This window comes from Gambusia affinis, linkage group LG18 (assembly GCF_019740435.1).
Source record: "Gambusia affinis linkage group LG18, SWU_Gaff_1.0, whole genome shotgun sequence".
Taxonomy (NCBI): Eukaryota; Metazoa; Chordata; class Actinopteri; order Cyprinodontiformes; family Poeciliidae; genus Gambusia; species Gambusia affinis.
The window spans coordinates 5,413,970-5,438,175 of record NC_057885.1 but is presented as its reverse complement, the minus strand read 5'-3'; the positions used below and the strand labels follow the sequence as shown (position 1 = coordinate 5,438,175).

Sequence of the window (24,206 nt, the reverse complement as noted above, 5' to 3'; positions counted from 1 at the left end):
TTTGGTAAATAAAAACAATGCAACTAGATTAAGTCTCCATTGGGAGAGCTTCTTGGTCCTGGTCAGTCGGTCAGGTTCTGCCCTACTTGTGGCTTTTGTACGTCTGACTGGACGCTGAGCACAGAAAGGTACGGAGGCATAATCGTGCCAAGCCCAAAAAGAACTGTGCTTTAGAACGTGTTTTATTTGCTACAAATCAAGCTATTTGTCTGGGTGGAGCAGGACATATAAACTACAAATGAGAAGGAAAGGTCATGGTTAATTTAGCCTTAGCAAAAAAGAAAGAAAACCTTAAAGGCATACATTCCCATGCACTACAACTTCATTATGTATTTTGATGTTTATGTCAAGTGTATTTAAATAGAAGATTTAAGCAAATTAGCACATCAAACTGCTTCATACCATAAAAGCAGTACAGTAACCAATTATGAAACATTACATTTTGTCAAATGCTCTCATCCAAATTAAGTAAATACACAAATATCATTGATCAAGTGTGCTGATAAATATTCAAGTTATTGTGAATTCAAACCAGTTCTAAACAGGTGGCTTCTTAGCCTTGATTTAAAGAAAGTCAGTGTTTTGACTGTTTTCTGGAAGTTTGTTTTTGAATGCTACACAGACAAACCCACCATGACTTATGCTGCTGGAAAACTACTTTATAATCCACATTAGCTGTTCACCCATCTGTAAAACCCATGGCTTCATGCCACATGCCTTAGTAAAATAATATCATAAAATTTTTCTGTCAAACTCTTGTTCCTGACTACGGAGCTGCACTTGTAAACATTTTAACCATGGAACTTTGTGCTGTTTCTTGTGGTTGAACCTACATGGAGTTGACCCCCAACTCAAAGTGGGTCCACTGGCAAACTGTACAAGCTGGCATCCGTTGGCAATAAACAATAAAATAGGCTTGATTAACAATTTACCACGCTTACCGAGATCTCAGTCAGAAATGTCCTCTTTGGCATTTCAAACACACACCAGCTTCATCTTCCTCACAGCTGGCATTACAGTGTCTCCCAGGGTTACCTGACACTTGATTGAATCCATCTTGTTTTCAATAAGTCATAGTTTTCTAGGGCCGGAGGAACGACGCCACCATTCTTCACTGTGCGCATGGTGTTCTTTTCCTCCTCCAGTAATGCATTTGACATGCCCAGAAAGAACATCTCGTACATATTTAAATAGCTGTAAGCAAATCAGAGTGGATTTTTCTGGTGCTTTTGAGTCAGAAGTAATGAATGTGTTGGACGTTAATTTATGAAGGTCTTCCATCACTTCCTCTTTCTGCCAGCAGGTGGTACCCAGAGAATCTGAATCCGATTTCTTTCTTCGTGAAGGAAAACATTGTGACCAAGGGAACCTCATCGACATGCAGATCTCATTCACTTCCTGTTGAACGCTTCTCTCTGTGGGCTTCAACAGCATCAACATTAGATTTACTCCATGAAAGGAGACGAGAAAATACTTCCAAATATTAAATTAATTAGCACCGGAGAGGTAAAACAGCTCTGCAATGCGAGACCAGCAGACAGAACAAGAAGAAAGAAAGAAAGAAAGAAAGAAAGAAAGAAAGAAAAAAAAAGCATTATTCTTGTCAAAATCTGTTTTTAATACAAAACCTATAAAAATTTGTACAACACAAAATACTGTACACTGCACATTTCTTATCTTACAAATTATTTACATTTGGTTCACATAAGTAAGCATAGACACCCTCTTTCTAGGACTTTTCTAAAAAGTCCTGACTGAATGCTGAAAAAAAAAATTCTAAAAATGAAATCAGACAGCTTCAATGTCAAGCTTTCAGTCATCAACTGCAAAACGCCTCCACAGAGTGTTCAAAACATAAAACATTTATGCTATATTTCGATTTTTCAACCTCCAACCAGTGTTTCTTTTAAGTCCAACAGCGTTTCTGGACACATATAAATGACGACAGAAAGTCTCGGTGTATGTCTGGAAAAGATAAAAGTCTCACACCCACCATCCTGTGTGAAAGATACACGCTCCAGCACATCTGAAGACTTCAAACGTCAAATTTGCCCATACGGGAGGATAAAAACATTGGTTAGGATCTTATTTTGAACACTTCACATGTCCTTTCAACAGAAATACATTCACTACCTGGATACATTGATTGTTGTATCACAAGAACTTCTGCAGCCTCTTTACAGCCGGGGGATACGCTCCAAGAAACGACAACGACAAACAGTTCCCAACCCTCCTTTGCCACGCCAAACATTAGCAACAAACGCAAACGGACGTTCCAGGATCAACTCGCATTTTCTTCTTTTCTTTTCAACAACTGCTGGATGATCCAAGAAACATGTCCAAGTAAGACGGAGTCATTTTAGCTTTAAAGTAGAATTAAGCAAACCAGAAAATCCAACATAAGAGCAGTGATGTGGAAAGAAAGTGCTGCTCAGGTTCCGACCTCAGAATGAGAGACTTTGGGAGAAGGGAACACATGGTTCTGATGCACAACCTGAGAAGCAGAGGATCTTTCTCAGGGTTTAGAGAACTAGTACATTATTTATTTTTATACCCTTACAGTCGGCTGTAGTAGGAAAGAATATCTAAGATGTAATGCAATTCAAGGAAGGTTTTAGAGCTAAATTAACCAATTACTCCTAGTACAGATAAATACCCTTCACGGTAAGTATAAGTACAAAAAAAAAAAAAAACTTAAGATGTTTTATTCAGTGGAGAAAGTCCCCATGGCAACCGTTTGCCATCAGAAAAAAAAACTAAACAAAAAAAAGAACTTTTCTTCTGTCCTACCATCACAAACGTAAACTTGGGGAGTTTGCTGAAATTGTGTGCTTTGGTCAGACGAGACTCTGAGCTTTTCTGACATATTAAAAAGTCCGGGCGGCTTTGGCAGAAAAACGAGGGACAGCTGCGGTTCTGTGGGCCTTCCAAAGATCCAGGAACCTAGTCAGAAAAGTGTATACCAGGAATACCAGGCAACGTCAGATAAAATGATGCCAGTAAAATGAGGAGGTGTGACATTTAACCAACACCCAAAAAGCCGGTTAAGTCTAGAAACTTAAGCGGCTTTGTTGGCCGTTTCAAGTTTCAAGTCCCAAAACCTGTAGAAAAGCTAGGGAATAGCTGATCTAGTCAAAGATCCCTCTCTGTCTCTTCTCCATCCTTGTGAGTTGTCTTAGGAAATACAGCTGTCCTGGGAACAGGGGGTCAGTATGAAGTATTGACAGCAGGGATACCAGTACGTTTGGCTCTGTGATGCCACAGGACTTTTACACGTCTTTATCAGGAGGCCAACAAGTCTTTTAGTTTCCTAAAACCAAGATCAATAACACGCCGGTGAAACTGCTACAGAAAATTTAGCAGGTTATAAAATGTGTTTACACTTATCCCTCACTTTGATTAAGCGGTGTGGCATGGGTCAGTTCACTACTTTGTTACCATAGTAAAAAAAGACAACCGACCCGAACCACACCATTCCTGGGCCCCGTTCGGTTGGAGGCCAACAGGAGAAGGATATGTTACGGTTAGGGTGGAGCTATTACCGTCACACAACACATTCTACTCATTGGGGGAAATAAGAAATTGTCGCTTGCGTCAAGGACGATACCTACTAATCCGTCAAGTTTGTCGTCACATTTGTATGTCGCAACGCTAGTTGTCTGGGGTTAACCCCTAGTTAGACTCCAATTGGCGGTGGAAATGTTTCTGGCATATGCTAGACCGTAAACTAGCATAACAAACCAGTCACGAACCGCTCACCGGAATCAAGGCAATGCTGTTCTCTGACCTAGATTTAGGCACTTTTGTATTTTAACAACCCTCTAATGGTAGCGTGGGAACTGTCAAATTTCTGAGGAACGTTTTAGCGTTTGTAACAGCTTTAATCACAAGAGTGTCCACTCTTGACAAAGGCAAAGAAAATTCACCAACCAAACGTCGGCGAGTTTGAACTAAACACGACCAGGCATCCTACTTTTTCCCCGTTTTTAATACACTATTCTTATCAAAATACTTTCAATCTGCCGGTTATTAATTCAGCTGGAACTTCAATGAACATTGGCAGTGTCCACTATTGGACAACACTCAACTTTAAGCTTCTCTTTTGGTGCTTGCAATACATTTTTCTTAAGTCTACTGACCATTCATTACCCCATCAGTGCTAATGTAGCATTGACAAAACAATGTGACGGTACCAGTGCATGAAACTGAATGGAATTCCGTGAATCGGTTCAAATATAGAGTGAAAACAAAAAGGTCATCGCAAAGGCTCCTCAGCAAACCCGTGGTTTCAAACATCATTTGAGAGAAACACCCTTATTTTTCTGTATGAAATAGGTTTCACTCGTTCGTTCTTTCACCTTTACAATGATGCTTAGGAGTGACACTTGAGATAAAAAAAATCCCAAAATGCAAAATACCATAATCTATTCATCAAGAATTGTAGCGGGAAGCACACAATAGTAAACTCAAAAGGTGCTGGACATCCTTGAGCCCAGTATCTTTTTTTTTTTTAAACTTTTGTTCCTAGAACTTTTATGAAAATATAGTTATTATTCCGGTGGGGCATCTTTTTTTTTTATTTGAATTGTACATATTCGCAAAGTGAAAAAAAAAGAAGAACTAGAAAAAGTAGTCGGTGAGAAGCAGTAGTTCCATCCAGGCTCCAGAGCGTGAAGCTAGTCGGCTACCGGTGATCATCGGCTTGTGATTACCGACCGGAGACGGATCGCTACGAGGCGTCTCTGGATATCCAGCCGCTCTCTGTGAGGAAGGTGAGAATGCGCTTCTTGAGAACCTTGTCCAGGTAGCCGGGCAGTCGGCTTTTTGCCGGGATGCCCTGCCTTTTCTGCAGGTGGTCTTTGATGATGATGGTTTTGACAGTCAGGTAGCGTGTTGGGCTCAGGCTGAGGGAGTTGCACAGCACCTTCTCCCGATCCGACAGCAACTCAAACCCCGTCAAGTTCTCGATGGCGGCAAACTCACCATCTTTGCTCTCTTCCTTGATCCCGCCTCCAACCCCGAGCCCCACCGTGACGCCGCCTCCCCCGCCCGCCCCGCCACCGCCGAGTCCCAGCCCAGAGCCGAGCCCGGCCCCTCCCAACCCGCCGCGTTTGGAGGCCACCACGTTTTTGTTCTCCTTGCGCTTCTCCCGCTTGTGACGGGCGGCCTCGTACTCGGCGGACTCCTCCAGGCGCGTGATGCCGTTGCGGCGGTAGCGCTGCAACTCGCGCACCTTGGCCCTCAGCACCCGTTCCTTGTGCATGTTCTCGAAGAACTCCTCAAACTCCCGATGGGCCATGAACTGGCAGAGCGCCCGTAGCCTCACTCGCTGCTCTTTCTCCTCCTTGATGATCTTTCTTTTGGGGGTGCTCGGGATGGGGACGGACCCCGTCGTCGTCGTGGAGGCCGGTCCAACTCCGGCGCTGCACGCTCCCGATCCACCCGTAGGGACAGAACCGCCTATGACCTGCAACCCTCCGGGCTTCTCCTTCTCTTTGTCTTTCTTGTCTCTGCCAAGAAACCCAGGCACCAAGTTGTAGTCACGGGCAATGTTCTTGCGCCGCTGCCTCTCCCTCAGCTTGCGCACGTACATGTCTACGTGGGCACGTTTCAGTTCGATCTCCACATCCTCGTCGTCGTAGTTCACCGACAGCCCGCTGATGAGCTTCTCCGCATCCTGGTCGTACTCGATTTCGTAGTCGTCGCGCAGAGGCATGTAGCCGAGCTGCTGCTGCTCAGCCAGGCTTATGTCCAACGGGGGCAACGGGGTGGTGAGGCTGGGTGACAGGGGCCCCCCGCTTGGGCAAGTGTGGTCAGTTACTCTGTTGGGAATACTGTCGGGGATGCAGGCTTTACCAAGGTTACCGTGAATGTACATGGTGACGTAATGCTCCATGACTTCCTGCGGCGTTCGGGATGGTCCGACGTGGGCGGCCATGTCCTCCTTCAGGAGAGAGATGCACATTTGTGTCAGCACACACACATCCACAAAGAAACACATCAACGGATATATCTACATATCTGTTGATATAATACAAATGGTAATATTGGGTAGTATATTTAGCTAGGTGATGTGAATTTTTTTAGGACATTGTTTACAACCAATTGACAAAAAATACTTCATAAAAAATTGATTACTTACACCTGTAGTGTTTATTTTTGGAAACTTTTAGAAATATAAAAGTTTTTTAAAAATCCCATTTTATCATCTAATAATAAAATGGGATTTCAGCACATGTTTTCAAATATACTGTTTGAAAACATTTAAAAACTGCTAAATGTAGCATTTTCTATAATTACTTTTACATATTAAAACATGTATTGATTCTTTAGTGTTTTTGGTCAAAGTTATTAAGAGGATGATCTAAATAATGACAGGCTGCAGAATAGGGGTGCGCATTTATTGCATCATATTGTTTATCATTTATTGTGACACATTTCTAATTATGATAGATTTGATTTTACTGTCGCAATAAATTCCAATTATTGATGTTCAAAAAAAAAAACACTGTATTGTCAGGATTGTTTCTCCTTTTGTTCAACAAAAGTATCAATAAATATGAAAATATGATTGAATTCAGTTACTGGGCACAGTTTAGTAATATATACATGAATATGTTATTCCAGAGCAGTATCTGCGTTGACAGTCACTTTCATACAGTTACCTAAAAAATAAGTAATAAATAGTTCTTATTGTCACATGCATTCAAGGATTTTTTATTGTCATACCACCTTTGCTTGTTTGTGTTACAAAAATCCGGACTCGGGTCCCAGATTGAGAAATTTAATACATAAATAAAAATAAAAAAACAAATAATTTATGGGATTTATAGATATATCTTTTTAAAAATGTGTGTGTGCAAATAATTTATGAGATGCAGCTGAACCACGCCTGATCATTCTGAGTTCAGAATGATCATCAATTTTATCATCGCCTTCACCAATGTAGACGTCTGAGTTAGTCAAATATATCAAATAATAAAATGAGATTTCAGCACAAACTTAGTGCCAAACAAAGCATTAATTAGATAATTTAATATTCCTTTAAATTCATTCTGAAAGATTTTTGTTAAACCACGTTGTTTTGGGGTTTTTTTGGTTTGTTTTTCTTTCCTCTCTACCAGTGTGATATAGAAAGTTTCAGGAATAGAAACAACGCAATAAAGGCAAAAACAACGCCGTCGCTGTGGTCATGTATGACAATCAACACACACATGGGTTGTGCTGCGCCTCAGCGAAACACACCAACAGACCCGACTCATGAATAGCTTCTTCAGCAGCAGCAAAGCATTAAAATGGAAAGAAATCATTCAAATAAATCATGCAAGTTTTTCCTGTGCATCACATGCAGCTGATGTGTTCTCGTCTTAAACTTCGGTGACAGATCTGCGCTCGTTTTTAAGCGGTTCTAGTTCAAAACACAAAATATTCAAAGCGTTCAACCTTGAAGTTAATTATTTTACACTTAAATAGATCAAATTCAGCCTCCAATTTGTGAAGCATATTGTTTTCTATTCTATTTATGTTTTGTTTTTTTGTCGCAAATATGTAATAGTGTCTGATCCAATTTAGCTTCCATCTTTTGCAGCTTCCATACATGAACGTGTAAGTTCGTCAAAATGCCAAATACATTACAATCACGCTCAGTTTGGCATAAAGAAAGTGCTACTCACTACAATAAGAAATCTAAAATCTATAAAGGCTACCAGTGTGATATAGAAAGTTTCGGGAATAGAAAGTCAGTTTTGACTGTCTAAAGTAATGCAGATTTTACAGTAGACTGATCCAACCAAAGCAGAAGTCTATTTAAATTCATGCTTCAGCTTACTGTGGGACTCTATGTGATCATATCAGGCTAAAACTGTCAAATCAGTATCCAATCAGAAAAATATTGACACATTAATTAGCCATCTGCATCACAATACTATGTATGGAGGAAAACTGACACTGTTTATATAACCGTAAACACACAATCCTTCTACTGAAACATGGTGGTGGTGTTTATAGAGCAGGGACAGGGAAGATGGTGAGAATTAACTGTAAATGCTGATTGGTCAAATAAACATAATTCATTTGGTAAGAAAATATCTAACTGTTCTAAATACCATGAAAGTATCTCCAAAATCTATAAAGGCAGGAATCAGAGCACTTTTAAAATGGGGTAAAACATTACTAATGAAGTATTTCCAATTCTGTCTGTTTTTTTAATTCTCAATAACATTGTTAAGGTTTTGTAAAGTTTAACAACGGTCTATGTTTACTTAAAGTTGACATATTTCGCCGCTAAAACCGGTGGAGATGTTGTTCTCATGCCATTAGCTGCTGCCTGGTGGTGTTTCTGTGCTATTAAAATCCAAACTTATGTTATTAAATGATAACAAAGTGATGTACCCAGTTTCCAAAGCCGTACTGTTCGATGGCATCGAGCAGCGACTGCTCTTCCCTGCTAGTCCATCCTCCCTCTGCCTCTGGACCCCACAGTGAGAACAGCCCGCCGTCGACCTGCTGGTAGCCGTGCCATCTACGATGGTTGCCGATTTCGGCGCCCGCCGAGAAGCACTCCGGGCACAGCTCGATATCTGGGCAGTCAGTGCAGCGGAGCCGCAGGTTGGTGACATCTGCGAGGCAGTTAACGCAGTACTTCTTTCCCAGGTCCGCCATCTTGCCTGGCTGCTGCTTCTTGTTGTAGGAGGCTCCAATCGGCGCATGCGCGCAACGAGCCTCACAGCTCGAGCCACTCGAACACTCCTCTTGTTAATATTCATGGGAAAGCGTCAGAACGCCTCTGATTGGCTACTGAACTCAGTTTCCAGGACAACGCAAACTAAACGAAAAGCATCACAGACTACGGAACTGTGGGGGCCTTTTAGTTTTAGGCAAATTAAACAATTCTCCAGCGAATTTAAAATGGAGAAAAAGAATGAAGAAAAGAAACGATTTGATAAAATAGTATTCTCAGATCACGACGAAGAACTTTCTAGCAGCAGGGACATCAAAACAGAAGCCTCTATTGAAGAACCAGCCACCTGTGGGTCAGAACACACAAGGGATGTCAAAACCGACTCTGAGCACGCGACGTCCCATAGTCAGAGTGTTATTTTTGAGACTGACAGAGGCAACAGTGGCCGATATTTGGGGTTAAACCTCGACACCCCAAAGCCAGAGAGTCCTACGCAGGCGGGAGACGGTTCTACTGCTGCTGCTGGAGGTACAGACGACAAAACAGTCCAATACGAAGATTCCCTCCAAGACTTGGACACACAGAGAGACGAGGCCCGCAAACTAAACAGGCAGCTGCAGATGAAACTGGCTGAATACTTCCACAACACAGTCATTGATGGGGGCCAGCAGGTGGCCGGCAGGCCCGAGGAGGAGCAGCGACGGGAGTACGAGCGGTCAGTCCAGGTCCTGTCTGAGCTGAAGCAGCAGCTCAGCACTGCTTCACAGGAGGCCCAGCGGCAGGCGGAGGAGCTCAGGTCACAGGCCCGCGACAAGCTGGGCAAGGTTGGTGTCCGGGCTACAAAAGTGTGTGGAAAAAGTTATTGACTCCTGCTGTTAAGTCACGAGTTCACTGTTTAACCACTATTTGATAGTTAAGTTCATTTTCATCCAGGTTTGATCACAGAGAGACAGAGTCAAGAAATCAACCGCCTGATAAGACAAAGCAAAGTAGGCTAAAAGATATTAAAAAGCAACAAACTCTGGCAGAAATTGTATTTATTGGAGCGTTTCTATAGGCAACATCACTCCTGACCAGAATAAACACAGAGGAAGGAGCTTTCTGAACACTGCAAATTCATCCGAATGCTGAACATCATTTATTTACTTATTCTTTTGCATCCGGGTTGTTTCTGTTTCTCTCTTATATATATTGTTTATATTTATTGAAGTTTGTTTATTTGCACTATTTCCTATTTACTTTTTTTATTTTTTTTTATTCTTTTGCTTTATTGCAGAGTGACAGTAAAATGAATTCTTGTTCTGATGATTTTGGTAGCAGACAGTTTTTCAACCAACTTGAAGAGGCCTCTGACTAAAAGCTGCTGTCACATTCCTCAACAAAACAAACACAAAAAGAACCTTTTGGACAGAGTTCCCTAAACTGATGAGACCAAAATATGATTTTTGGAAAGTGTTCATCCTGTTACATGAAGTGCAAAACTGCATTTCAGAAAATTAAAAAACATACAATTTAAACATGGCAGATGACGGTTTTCAGACTGCTTGGCTGATTTGGGATTTTTCTTTATTCTATTTTTTTTTCTTCCATTGCTTTTGATTAGTTATCAGTTGATATGCTCTTATGTTGTTTGTGTTTCATTTAGACCTTTTTTAAAAAGTCTGTTGGACGTCTGTTTTATTTTTGTTTTGGATTACCGGCGCCGGCTAACAACTGATGGTGCCAACCAGGACATGTTACTGTGGAATATTGTCTCCGCTGCCTGGAAATGGAGCTCTTCAGTGTTTTAGGTGTTAAACACTCAACGCTGTCTAAGTATGTACATTTATAGGCAAAGACAGGCTGAAGGGCCTTGAATGCCAATTAGCACTGAAGAAATGACGTCTTTTTGCACGTCTTCACCAGAACTGCAGACATTTCTGGGTCCCTCTGATTGGAAGAGCCCGGTAGTTCTTCCCGAGTCCAGAGCAGGTGCAGATTTATCTCTGCCAGAGAGGCGGAGGAGGCGACAGCAGCCATAAAGGCGGCCATTGTTGCTGTTTCCCCACAGCTTTCACTCTGAAGACTTTGATGAAAACCAGCAGCTCTTTCAGATATGAACCAGTGGCGGAAAGTGCTTTTATTGCGAGTTCAATGTTTTGACGCGCATATCGGACAAATTAGAATTATTTTTCTTGACTGTTGTGATGTTTGCTGAAGAATATGAAGAAAGCTAGCTTAATGTTGCTGTTATGTGTTGAATTTTTCTTTTTCTTTTTTTTTTTTTTTTGTGTGATCCTGGCAGGAAGGAAATGAGAACGGAAGGTAGAACAGAGGAGAGAAGGAAAGACAGCAGAAAGAGGAGAGAACATAAAGAACAGGGTATTCCACTAAATGTTTAAAATGGATGACAGAGCAGAGAGAAAGAGAATACAGTTAACATATAACTGTATGTAATATCTGAGTGTTTTTAATACACGTTATACTGGTGAGAGCATCAGTTCCCATACTCTCATTTTTATTTGTCAGAAAAAAATAAATTTTCTTGTAAAATATCTGTTATTTATTTATTTATTTGTATTGTGATGAGCTTCACAGTCTCGATGGAGTCTCGCTCTAGAATTTGAACACATAAACCTTCAGGTTTTATTCAGTAACGGACCAAAATGACGTTTAACCTCTGAGCGTGTGGGATCTGCTGACATCTAGTGGCACAACACGAAGCAGTCACGTGACGTCATCATTTTTAGCCGCATCTCAAAAAGTGAATCGTGGGGAGGCTCAGAATATTCTGTCACTCGTTTGATGAATTATATGTTAAATAGATTCAATACACATAGAATGAAATATTTCAACTTCCTATGTTTTGTAGTTTCAGTGACTGTGGCCTGCAGTAACTAAGAAAATCACAAATTCAACGTCTAAAAAAAAAAATGTAGTTAACATTTTTTAAACTGATGGCTAAAGGGCCCAATTTTAAGGCGCTAAATTAGGAAGTAAAACTTATTTGAAGTTCTATTTGACATATGCATCATTTTTATAACCACTGGAGGCAACAGAGTTATTTGATTGTGTTATAAAATGTCACTGTGTGCCCGGAACATATTCATTCATTTATTTTAAACAGGTTTTCAAAGGCAAGAAAACAAGCAATCAGTAGGACAAGAGAAAAACATGTGCCAAAATAATGAGCTTAGCACAGATTTTACAATAAAGAAACTTTTGATTTTGTAAAAATGTCTTGTGTGACATTTTGAGGTGGAGGCCGAGTGGGAGCTGTTCCTGGCGCTGAAGCGGGATGCCGCGTTGGCGGCGCTGAGCCCCCGCCTGGGGACGGACCTGGCCCGGTCCAAAGTGCAGGCGGTGCTGACAGCGGAGCAGCTCCGGCAGAACCAGCTGACCAGGCTGCGTCTGAAGCACTTCTCGCTGAGGTCCAGGATCCAGAGGCTGGAGGCGGAGCTCCGTGGCCAGGACCCCCAGCGGGTCCAGGCGGAGCAGCTGCAGGCCAGCCTGCTGGAGAGGAAGAAGCAGGCGGGAAGGGAGAGAGAAGAATCCCGAAAGCTGCAGAGGAGGATCAGCAGCAGCCTGGAGGTGAGCTGACTGGTCTGACAACGTGGCACAGCGTCAGCTGCTTAACCGGCGTTGACCTTTCTGCCCCCTTCAGGTCCTGTCAAACGTCAGAGAGAAGCTGCTCTGGAGCCAGGCGGAGGTCCGGGCCAAGCGGCAGCAGCTGGCCGAGGTGGAGGTCCTGGTGGCGGAGAGGAGGAACGTTTTGACCCAAGCCAGGCTGGAGCGGAACCGCCTGCAGAGAGCCAACGGCAGCCTGAACCAGCGCTGTGGGCTGCTGGGGGACAGAGACCTGCTGCTGGACTTGGAGCGGACGCTGGGCGCCTCGCAGCTTTTAGAGAAACACCTGGAGGAGCTGAGGCTCAGGAAGGCTGAGGTCACCGCCAGCTGTGGGGTGGGAAGGGGCAAAGGTCAGTCATTTCAGGACTAGACCCTCAGCGTTTCTTGTTTGTTATTCCCTTTTTTTCTTCCTTCTTTCCTTTCTTTTAATACCATCGTCTTCTTTCCTTCTTTCTTTCTTTATTTTTTTTTTTTAGGTCTCGACAGTATGGCTGAAAAACGCATCACAATATAAGCGTTTCATATCAGTTGATATCAATGATTACTAGTTTTTTTTTTTTTTTTTTAAATATCAGAAAAACTCTAAAACTTTCCTGTTTGATCCACAGGTTTTTTTAAGCAGTAATGAGTGACAGGGGTGAAACCTGAATCTGCTGCTCTCAAGTTACTCAACAGGTTGTTGCTAGGTAACCAAAGAGCAAGTGAGTTTCTTGAGGCCACCGACCTTTCTTAGCCAGCTCTGAGAGGTTTTATATATAAGAAATAAAGGAAAACGTCCTGCTTTGCTGTGTTTTGATTACACATTCATTGATAGCTCTTGTTACAACAGCATGGATGAAGCCCCGTCTTTTAGGCATTAGCCCCGCTGCAGAATTAGATAAACCTAGTTACAGTGGACCTTAGTGGAACCTATCTGTGGATTTTTCTTTGGAACGTAACTCAAAATTATTAGCAGAACATTGAGTCAAGGTTTCCACTGTACATATTCATGCATCTTAAGGTATGTGTCGGGTTAAAACGACTAAAATTGGCAGCTATATGTGTTTTATGAAGTGGTTTCAGGTATTCACACATTCCAGCTAATCATGTGGCCCCTAACTCTTGTGAATACTGACAGTCCACCGTCCTCAAACCTGGACTGAGTCATGGTGCATTGATTACAAATTCTTTGAACAAACACTGTGTGATCTGTGAAACCATAATTCTATTCATGTTAGCAGATTTCTCATTTTCTCCAAATGTAGCTAATTTCCTGCCTTGTTCTTACAAACCCACCATCGTGTCTCATCTCGCCTCATGAGAGGAATGTATCTTCACATCTTAGTTTGAATGAATCCACATAAAATATGTAACAATACAATGACTTAAGGGTTTGTAGCTTCTGTCTTGGTTGTTTGTTGACCACTGTGTAGCTTAATCATTTTATGATTAAGTCAGGTTGTTTTTTTTTTCATATTTCTCAATTATATTAAAGATATTTCAGCCAAACTCTTATTGCAATCAATTATTTAGTCGGCATCGTCCGTCTGTCTCGTGTCCCCGGGTTGTTTGTCCATGTCTTCATGCTGGGCAGCTGGACAGTGTTGCTGGTGAAAGCCGTCCTGACTGGCGCCGTCTCTCTCTGCTCACTTTTCCTGTTTGTCACTCTGGTTCACAGCAACTGAAGAAGAAGAAGAAGAAGAAGCAGCAGCAGCAGCAGCAGGCCGTAAAAACAACCCTCCACAGTCTCGGCTCAAACTGGAGGAAAAGTTTTCATAAGTCAGAGTTTGAGCTGAGAAGCTTTAAAGGAGGGCTTAGAAGTGATTGATGTTGTCTGACATGATCCACCAACTGGTTCAGCTTCCAGTTCTTCCAGTTTGTTTCATTGGCTGAAAAACCTTCTGCATGTTTCCTGAAGCTCCTGTCCAAACTAAAACACACTAAGGAAGAAAATAAAAACAGGAGAATCTTTGCAGAGATGAAATCTTTATTCTATCCTCTCCTGTTGTGCCGAGGTCGGTTTTGTTTGTCTTGCTGGTAACATCAGAGGTGAATCTGTGAAGTTTGATCTTTGTGACCACATTTTAAATTCTGCAGAGGAGTTTGTTGGTTTTGTGGTTGCACAACTCAGTAATCCAAACATGCTCAGAAGTCACAAGCAAAAACCAGAGGTAGAGTGTTGGCTCAGTTTACAGTGGAGTCTTCTTCCTTACAGTGTGTTTTAGTTTGGACAGGAGCTTCAGGAAACATGCAGAATGTTTTTCAGCTCCGTGTGGCTCTGCTGCTGGTTCTGTGGATCTCCTTAATTGTGCCACCGTGTCACTCTTCAGGTCAGATCAATTCATAAAGATTATTTTTTTAATATTGGTGTTAAAAAAAAAGAGAGATCAGATCATGTTCTGGTATCATTCTTTTCCAATTTGCTTCATTGTTGACGAGTTAAAGTCCTTTTATATCATTGTTGTTCAATATCATGAATTTGTTTCAGCCCCAACTTGTTGCTGAAACAAAGACTGGAGTGAATGCATGGAAAGAGTTCCTCCTGAAATCAGACAAGTTTGGTTGTTTTGGTAAAGCTCTAAATTGTCCAAATTATTTGTAATAAGTAAATGACTCTAGAACATTATAAATAATTTAAATAGTGGGAATAATTCAATCATTTGATCATAAATCAACTCCAGATTCTACTTTCAATAACTGCTGCAAATTCCAAATGATTCATTCCATGTTTGCAGTGAATGAGGAAACTACTGACACTGTTCTTGTCCTAGAAAACTGACATCATTCTGCCCGTTAAAACGAGACAGTCAGCTTCAACAGTTTGATATCTGCAGCAGAAAATAGTTTTTATTTACTCAGACTTTCACCAGTCTAATGGTTTTGTTTTCAGATGGAATTGCTCCCAATGACTGCTGCTTTACATTCTTCAGAACCCCAGTGAACAAAAATCAGGTCTCTTCATATTACAGAACTGATTCTCGCTGCCCCACAAGTGGAGTTATTTAAGTACTGATAACTGGGTTTCTGTTCATGGTAGCTGATATGATAAAGTTTGGAATCATATTTTATTTTCTCTTTTTAGAAAAAAAACTAAAATAAAAAATATCATCCATTTCTTTTCTCTCAGCTTAATAACAAGCAGGGAACGCCGCATCTGTGTGGATGTACAGGAACAGTGGGTGAAGAATATTATTAAGCATCTGGAGAGAAAGACCCGTTAAAGAATCCGCCGTCTGTTCTGCTTTATCAGATCATGTGAAGAACAATAAAGCACATTTGGAAAAGTGATCAGGATTTTTTTAAAATAATTTTTTTATCAAAGCTCTTACGGTTCAAATATTTTTGATTTAAAGTTAAAAATCATTGTTTGGTTTTCTATCATTTCTTTTCAAAGCTTTGCACAACAACTGGTTGTTGTTCGCATTAAACTCTGCTGCTTTGATGTTTAAACCATTAGTGTACTTTTGGCTCAGACTGAAGAAAATCATGTGAGCATTTGATCAGGTTCTGCTTTTCTACCAAATAAAATCAAACATTTATCTAATAGCAAAATGAGAGGAGGGCGTGTTTACTTTTGTAAAATGTCTACGCATTACAGTTCCACTCAACTTTAGGCCAAGAGGGAAGCAGTGACGAGAATTTCAAAGAAACAAACAGCGTGAAATCTTTATTTCAAACTAGTAAAATGTCAGATAAAAAATAAAATAAAAATATGATAATCAAACACATAAAACTTCCGTATGCAGTTCCACTTAATAAAATTCCTCATAAATATTGATTTATTGCAGTGGTTCTCAGTACAAGTTATGTGTCGTTTAAATCATAACTTAAATTGCTTTAAAATTTTATGTATTTATGTATTTATTTATTTTTGGGCGGGGGAGTCATGTCCTGGATAGTTGAGAACCTATAAATACATAGAAATTTAATATTTGGGAAGTATCATAACTTAAACAATAAGGCTCAGCGCCACAGCTTTCTAGAAAAATATTCAGATTTTATTTTGTGATTTTAGAGGCTCTACATTGAAAATAAGAAATAAAGGCAAACTTTAATTTTACTGCCAGCTACTACAGCCCCTCTGCTCTGGGCTCTCATACTAAATTATTATAGTGAGCTAAATATTATTGATGAGGGGCACAAGCAGGCCTTGTGAAATACAGATTTAAAAAAATAATGCTGCTGCCTCGTGCTCTGTCCATCTCTACCTGACACCGCTACTTGGGTGTCAGGTTAGGTGTTTTATTCAATGTTGTCGGAAAAAAAAGATTCAAGACCTTAATTTCCGATTTGCCATAACTATTGAATTTATTGTCGCCAGCGGGGGTAGCAACAGGGTGACTAGGCTCTAATTTGGGGTGGCAACTGCCACTCCTGTATATCCGCGCCTGGGTATAAATAATAATACAAGAAATTAAAAAAAGAAAAATGACAGAAAAAAATCAGATAAACACCTTGGTCGAAAAAAAATATTTTAAATATTCAAGTTTATCTCCGTTTTTATCAAACATTTGAAGCTTTGTTTGGCCAGGATTTCAGCTTAAATTCGGGATTTAAAAAAAAAAATCTGTAAACGTTTCATTGTTGGGCTGATTCGGGATTTTTTTTAACTTCCATCCTTTAAAGAAATAAAACCTATTGTCCTGAAATGATTTTTTATTACAACAAAGATGAAGGGAGATAAAAAAATAAATAAAAAATCAGCTCTAATTATAGACGGAAACCATATTTTCCACATTTTCAATTTCTCACGCATAAATAATTCTAATTGAACAATATTCGTCATTCCTCCTGTAAACCCGGCATAATGGATGCATATTAAGGTGTCCACCGGTTCGCGGGCTTCTGCTCAGATCAGAACCAGGACGGTTCCGCTGTTTAGATCCTGCTTAAAATAATCGTTTTAGATTATAAATCTTTCTGTAGATAAATCTCGATATTTGCTGGACTTCTTCATTAAGCAGCCGGTTCTATAAGGCGGGTTTAAAGTGTTTATGGACGAATCGTCCACATGCGTAGTTTGACGTCACGGCGATTTATCTCCCGTTCGTGACATCACCAGACTTTGTTGTGCGGCGTGTTTGATGCCTGTGACGTATAAACAGACGTCATACGTCAGGGTCTATGTTTGATCGTTCTGTTTGTCTAACCGTCATTTTGCACTCGGTTTTCGCAGAGCCTAGATCAATTTTTGTGGAACTCAAATCTTGAAATTTCTCCTCTAACTAGACATTATGGCAAGTAAGATTAGTTTTGAAGACATGGTCACCGTCAGCACCCTGAGGGGAATGATCCACCCTTTATTCAACAACCTGACCTGCACGGAGTGGCTGCGTCTGTCTACTGGGGACCCAGAGCGCAGAACCACCCGCATGCTGGTCCAGATTTTGGAAGAAATCTTGGAGCTTTTTGTGTCCAAAGTGCTGGATTATTTCCCACGGGACAAATGCTCCACTGAGGCCATCGAGGCCATTGTTGGCAACAAGGTACCGGAAGCTTTTGCAAAAGATGCAAAGGTCTATGGAGACTTTGGTACTGAACACACTTCCAAATTAAATCGATTAATTGTAGAATATGTGATCGACAGAGTGAGCTCCACCTCAGATTCCATCGACGCTACTAGAAGTCTCTACATGCATGCTATGGTTGAGGAAACAAAAAACATAATAAAAGACGTTTTCATCCAACTGCATGCTTCTGAAAAATCTGAGAGCATCAAGAAGACTTCTTTTTTCTCTACGCTGAAAGATCTTCCAGGGAAGATCAGAAGATTCTTCTCTAGGCTCTCTCACAAACATTCGGCGAAGGTGGCTCCAATGCCAGAAAAACCGTCTTCCACCGAAAAGATGCTGACCCTGGGCAGCGAGGTGGAACAAAAGAGAAAGTCTGCAGGACATTCTGGCATCACACTGGAGCCATTCTTTGAACTTGCGATAGAAGGACATCCAGAAGCAAGAGAGAACTCTCCCCACATGGCAGCCATCGTTCATCTTTTGTCAACTGAAGATCTGAAGGGAGAGGAATCAGAACCAGGTTTCGATGAAACCTCTCCGGTAGAGCCTTTCGTTCCTCCAGATGACTTATCTGATGTTGTTGAACTGGAATACAGTCTCCCCAAAGATTTGCAGGAACAGGATTTAAAACCAAAGCAAACTTGTTGGGTGGAGGAGGGACTTCCGGGGCAACTATTGGATTGGGATACGGAGGAATTTGAACCGGAGCTATGGTTCGAAGACAGCCCCCCTGAGGAGGGGTTCTTTATCATAGCACGTCCGGGGGCACAGGAGTTCAGGCCGTATCCAAGGCGCAGTAACTTTTCAACTCGTTTGTCTCCTATAGTGGAAGTATCAGAGCATTCCTCTGATTTATCTGATTCAAAGTCTGATGGACAGTGAGAATCAGCTTCCTCAGTGGAAACAAAAGAGGACGAGAAGGATTCATTGTGTTTGTTGATACACTGCCTGATTGCCCAGGCCATTACCACTTCAGGTTTTCACTGTTCTCTTGAGAACGTTGGTACCATTCATAAATGGCTCTTGGAGAAAATTTGGACTGAAATTCAGGGGGAAGACATTGATGGTGACCCAGAAACGACCTCAGTTCATAGCCACCACACGTGTGACGAATGCAGTCGGCCAAGAGGAGACCACGCTCATCTGAAGCCTCAGTGGCTGAGGAACTCTGCAGTGGAGATTATGCAGGAGATGAAGCATCGTCAAGTTCAGGTACAAATGCAAAATCTCCTGCAGAAATCCCTGAAGAGACGACTCCCATTGAGGCTGAATCAGAAGAACATGTTCCAGAGGCTGGCAGCAAACAGGAGGAAAACCAGGGAGAGACTGAAGAAGTGAAGATTAGAAAAATGGCCTTGAGAACCCTTGTCAGTGATCTGATGAAGAGGATTGTTGAAAGATCAGGACTGAGCTACAATGCAGAAACATTTCATGTAATCTGTGATCGTCTGTTCGAGAAACTGTGGATTGAAATTGAAGGTAGAGTCCTCAGCATGAGGCCAGAGAAGATCACCAGCCAGGCCACAGCCATTTTCAAGGACCTGCTGAAGAAGTGGAATAAGGCCAAGAGTATTCTCATATTCCTGGATTTATGGCAGCTGATATTTGAGAAATGTTTCCTTTTATCAACTCTTGGAAAGCGTCTCTAGATTTCATGGCTTTAAAATGATTTCAGGCTCTGCAGTCCTTTGGAAGACCACCTCGGAACAGCTGCCTTGGGGTCTGTAGCCTCTGTATGGGTTTTCTCTGGGCACTCCAGTTTTCCCGCAAAAAAAACATGTCCAACAGACCCAGCGTCCATGTTGGGTTGATTGGTGTTTCAACAGCAATGAGTGAGTGTGTCTGTTTTAGCATTTCTGTCTGTGTATTCACTTGATTTTAGAAAATCCAAGGAAGAAAGGAAGGAAGGAAGGAAGGAAAGAACGAACGAACGATGGACGGATGGATGGATGGAAGGATGGATGGACGGATGGAAGGAAAGAAGGAAGGATGGATGGAGGGAAGGAAAGGAGAGAGGAAGGAAGGAAGGAAGGAAAAAAGGAAGGAGGGAGGAAGGAAGGAAGGATGGACGAATGGATGGATGGAGGGAATCATGGATGGATGGAAGGAAAGAAGAAAGGAAGGAATGAAGGAAGGAAAGAACGAACGAACGATGGATGGATGGATGGATAGATGGAAGGATGGATGGACGGAAGGAAGGAAAGAAGGACAGAAGGAAGGATGGATGGAGGGAAGGAAAGGAGAGAGGAAGGAAGGAAGGAAAGAAACAAGGAGGGAGGGAGGAAGGAAGGAAGGAAGGATGGACGAATGGATGGATGGAGGGAATCATGGATGGATGGAAGGAAAGAAGGCAGGAAGGAAGGAAGGAAGGATGGATGGAATGGAGGGAGGAAGGAAGGAAGGATGGATGGATGGATGTCTAGATGGATGGAAGGAAGGAAGGAAGGGAGGGAAGGAAGGACAGAAGGAAGGAAGGATGGATGGAAGAAAGGGAGGGAGGAAGGAAGGAAAGAAGGAAGGAAGGAAGGGAGGAAGGAAAGAAGGCTGGGTGGATGGATGGAAGGAAGGAAGGAATGTCTACATGGATGGACGGATGGAAGGAATGAAGGACAAAAGGAAGGAAGAAAGGAGGGAAGGAAGGAAGTATGGTAGGACGGAAGAATAGATGGATGTCTAGATGGATGGATTGATGGAAGTAAGTAATGAAGGAAGGATGGAAGGAACGAAGGAAGAAAGGAATATAGGAAGGAAGAAAGGAAAGAAGGAAGGAAGGACGGAGGGAAGGACAGAAGGAAGGAAGAGAGGGAAGGAAGGAAGGATAGGAGGAAGGAAGGATGGATGGAAGGATGGACGGAGGATGGAACGAAGGAAGGAAGGACAGCAGGAAAGAAGGATGGATGGATGGTAGGAAGGAAGGAAGGATGGTTGGATGGAAGGATGGATGGATGGATGGATGGAAGTAAGTAATGAAGGAAGGAAGGAAAGATGGACAGAATGAAGGAAGAAAGGAATATAGGAACGAAGAAAGGAAGGATGGACAGACGGACGGAAGGACAGAAGGATGGATGTCTAGATGGTTGGATGTCTAGATCAGTGTTTTCCAATTCCAGTCCTCAGGGCCCCCTGCCCTGCATGTTTTAGGTGTTTCCTTCTGCCACACACCTGGATTGAATCTTTGGCTGATTAACTGGCTCCTGCAGTTCTTGGTGGCTGCAGAAGATGTCATGCAATCATTTGAATCAGCTGATCTGGTATAGAGGCACATCTAAAACATGCAGAGCAGGGAGCCCCGAGGACTGGAATTGAGAAACACTGATCTAGATGGATGAACGGATGTCTAGATGGACGGAAGGATGGATGGATGTCTAGATGGATGGATGGATGGAATAATGAATGGATGGATGTCTAGATGGATGTCAAGATGGATGGATGGATGGACGGAAGTACAGAGGGGTGGGTGGATGGATGATGAATGGATGGATGGATGGATGTCTAGATGGATGGATGGATGTCCATCCATCCATCCATCCATCCATCTAGACATCCATCCGTTCGTCCATCCATCCATCCATCTAGACATCCATCCAACTAGACATCCATCCATCCATCATCCATCCACCCACCCCTCTGTACATCCATCCATCCATCCATCTAGACATCCATCCATCCATCCATCCTTACTTCCTTCCATGTATGGATGGATGGACAGACTGATTGATTGATTGATTGATTGATTGATTGATTCACAATCAAGATGTGTTGTGTGAAAACAGCTTCAGACCTCTGTTCTACAGGGATCTTAAGCTGCCTCAAGGGGGCATCACTGAAACCGCAAACTGAAGATTACCCTCTAATGTTTTCACACCAGCCTTAGGAATGTCAACAGAGAATTTGATATGCAGGTCAAAAATATAGAGAAAATGGCAAGAAAACCAAACATGCGCCCTCATTCTTTAAAGAAATAAAAGGAAAAATTTAAACTTTCAATCAATATGCTCCCCGTTATAAATTGGTTTTGTTATTTAAGGCCTTGGAAGGATTTTTAGACAAAGAAACCTTCGAAAAGCCCAAAGTTTAACCTTGTGTTTTAGACTCTCTTTACCCTCTTATTTGAAACCAGATATTTGCTAAAACTTAGCACCGTCTCCAGTCTCTGTAACCTGGTTTCTGTTTTCTAATAAAAACGTTGTTAAAGGGTTATTATTACTTAGAAATTGTGGAGTACTCGTTACTTTTACAAATTTAGAGCACACTTAGAAAGTCCAGAGAATATTTACATTTATTTAGCAACCCAGATCAGGGATTAGAGCTTAGAATCCAGAAAAACTACCATAGCAACTTTTTAGACTCCTACACTGTAAAAAATGAACTTAGGGGGTTATCAGATTAACAAAAAAATATCATGTACTTTTAACTAAATAATTTTATGTTTCAAACAAAAACGTGATACAATCTTGTTGGATAAACAAAAAATTCAACAACTTCACGTTTATGAAATTGAATCATGTTGAGATAATATGATTCATTATAGTCAGACTGATATAGTGCTGAAGCCGAGTGAGATCACGGGATGTCACACGAGTTCACGCGAGACAATCGTTTTTGTCTCAACTTGAATACGTTATTCAAGTTACCTTGACATATTCAACTTGAATACGTTATTCAAGTTACCTTGACATATTCAACTTGAATACGTTATTCAAGTTACCTTGACATATTCAACTTGAATACGTTATTCAAGTTACCTTGACACATTCAACATGAATACGTTATTCAAGTTACCTTGACATATTCAACTTGAATACGTTATTCAAGTTACCTTGACATATTCAACTTGAATACGTTATTCAAGTTACCTTGACATATTCAACTTGAATACGTTATTCAAGTTACCTTGACATATTCAACTTGAATACATTATTCAAGTTACCTTGACATATTCAACTTGAATACGTTCTTCAAGTTGAGACAAAAACGATTGTCTCACGTGAACTCGCGACTAAATTGAATAGCGTGATTCAATTTAGTCAGATTCATTTCCCTCTGAAGAGGGTCTGGCGAGATCAGGGGATCACGAGAGATTATGAGACATCACTGTTTTGCGCCTGGGAAAACTTCAAAGAGGATTTAGTTGCACATTAAACTATAGATATTTGTTTTTTCCTGCAGGGCACTATTGGCATTTCAGAACTGCACTGAAACAGTGCAGTTCTTTCTTTCAGCATTTAAGAACTGTAAAAAAAGTATTTAAAAAAAAACAAACACTTTTTTAAAGAAAAGTCTTTGAATTAACGTAATTAAATCATGGAAAGGATTTCCACACGATTAACTAGCTTTCTTTCGGCATGAAGCATGTTTGTTGAGCCAACTTAATTTTCATGAGTTGGATCAACTTAATAAGTACTGTGAAGGTATCACTGTAACATAAGTTGGTTTCTCCAGTATGCTGTGGTGGCGTAGGGGTTTAGCACACTGCACATTTAGAGGCCGCAGTCCTTGACGTAGACGTTGCTGGTTCGACTCCCGGTCCTGGTAACCTTTGCTGCATGTCTTCACCCTGTCTGCCCACTGTCTCAAAAAAATATGATCCACTAGTGCTGCAAAAACTTTACTGAGAAAAAAAACCAAGTTGGTTTCAACTAAATTACCATTAATCTTAGTCAAGTAAATTATTTGGTCCAAAGCATTGAGCTGGCTCTTTTAAATTACATTGGGTCCAACTATAGTAAATGAGTTGAAGCAACCTTAATATTGAGTCAACACATTTGGTTTAAATTGGAACAACCATAATATATTAAGCTCAGCCAAAACTTAATAGAATAACCATAATAACATAAGTTGAGCCAACTCATTGTATTTAAATTAGAATTACCATAATATATTAAGTTGAGCCAACACAATTGCTTTACATTGGAATAACCTTAATAAATAAAGTTGACCTAACACATTTGCTTTAAATAGGAGTAACAGAAATACATGGTGTTGAAATAAAGCAAAGTAATCAGGTGGAAAACCTTTCCATGATTTTTTTATGTTCATCCAAAGAGGTATTTTATTTCAGTGTATTGCTCCCAACCAGAAAAGGAATCAGACCAGAATATACTTAATTATACTTATCTACCAACCCTGAATAGAAGTATCTAGTTTACATACCTTACCATTTGATTCTTTTTCTTCTTTTGCCCTTTCCTTTAGTTTCTTATTTTGTAACATGCAACCCACAAAAACAGGTTAATAAATTTATAATATATATATATATATATATATATATATATATATATATATATATATATATATATATATATATATATATATATATATATATATATATATATATTGTCAAGAAAATCCGAGATCATCCCACTTCCCCATGCTGGAGATTTTAGTTTAACAGTAAAAATAAATAAAGTTATCTTTAAAATTAATTA

The 24,206-nt window shown here is 40.9% G+C and overlaps 3 protein-coding genes across 3 annotated transcripts in view; 2 read left to right on the top strand and 1 right to left on the bottom strand.

Annotated features, from left to right (window-relative positions):
• Positions 1–1,597: 1,597 nt before the first annotated feature.
• On the bottom strand, positions 1,598–9,035 carry tada2b (transcriptional adaptor 2B). Its single transcript, XM_044098036.1, has 2 exons — positions 8,392–9,035; positions 1,598–5,944 (listed from the first exon to the last, which is right to left on the bottom strand). Exons 1-2 carry the CDS (start codon positions 8,659–8,661, stop codon positions 4,730–4,732), a joined length of 1,485 nt encoding a protein of 494 aa, XP_043953971.1. The 5' UTR covers positions 8,662–9,035; the 3' UTR covers positions 1,598–4,729.
• LOC122820637 (coiled-coil domain-containing protein 96-like) lies at positions 8,908–15,553 on the top strand. Its single transcript, XM_044098210.1, has 6 exons — positions 8,908–9,504; positions 10,985–11,041; positions 11,918–12,250; positions 12,324–12,636; positions 15,156–15,267; positions 15,393–15,553. Exons 1-6 carry the CDS (start codon positions 8,908–8,910, stop codon positions 15,484–15,486), a joined length of 1,506 nt encoding a protein of 501 aa, XP_043954145.1. The 3' UTR covers positions 15,487–15,553.
• LOC122820540 overlaps positions 14,246–24,206 on the top strand; it is a 24,638-nt gene continuing 14,677 nt past the window's right edge. The window contains exon 1 of the mRNA XM_044098040.1: positions 14,246–14,595. The gene's annotated coding sequence lies outside the window, so the exon portion shown is untranslated. The remainder of the gene's footprint in view (positions 14,596–24,206) is intronic.

Coding starts and splice junctions, on each gene's coding strand:
- tada2b (XM_044098036.1), bottom strand. CDS start 8,661: ATGGCGGACCTGGGAAAGAAGTACTGCGTTAACTGCCTCGCAGATGTC. Junction 5,945..8,391: donor AGTACGGCTTTGGAAACTGG/GTACATCACTTT, acceptor TCTCTCCTGAAG/GAGGACATGGCCGCCCACGT.
- LOC122820637 (XM_044098210.1), top strand. CDS start 8,908: ATGGAGAAAAAGAATGAAGAAAAGAAACGATTTGATAAAATAGTATTC. Junction 9,505..10,984: donor CCCGCGACAAGCTGGGCAAG/GTTGGTGTCCGG, acceptor TGAGAACGGAAG/GTAGAACAGAGGAGAGAAGG. Junction 12,637..15,155: donor TGGGGTGGGAAGGGGCAAAG/GTCAGTCATTTC, acceptor TTTTGTTTTCAG/ATGGAATTGCTCCCAATGAC.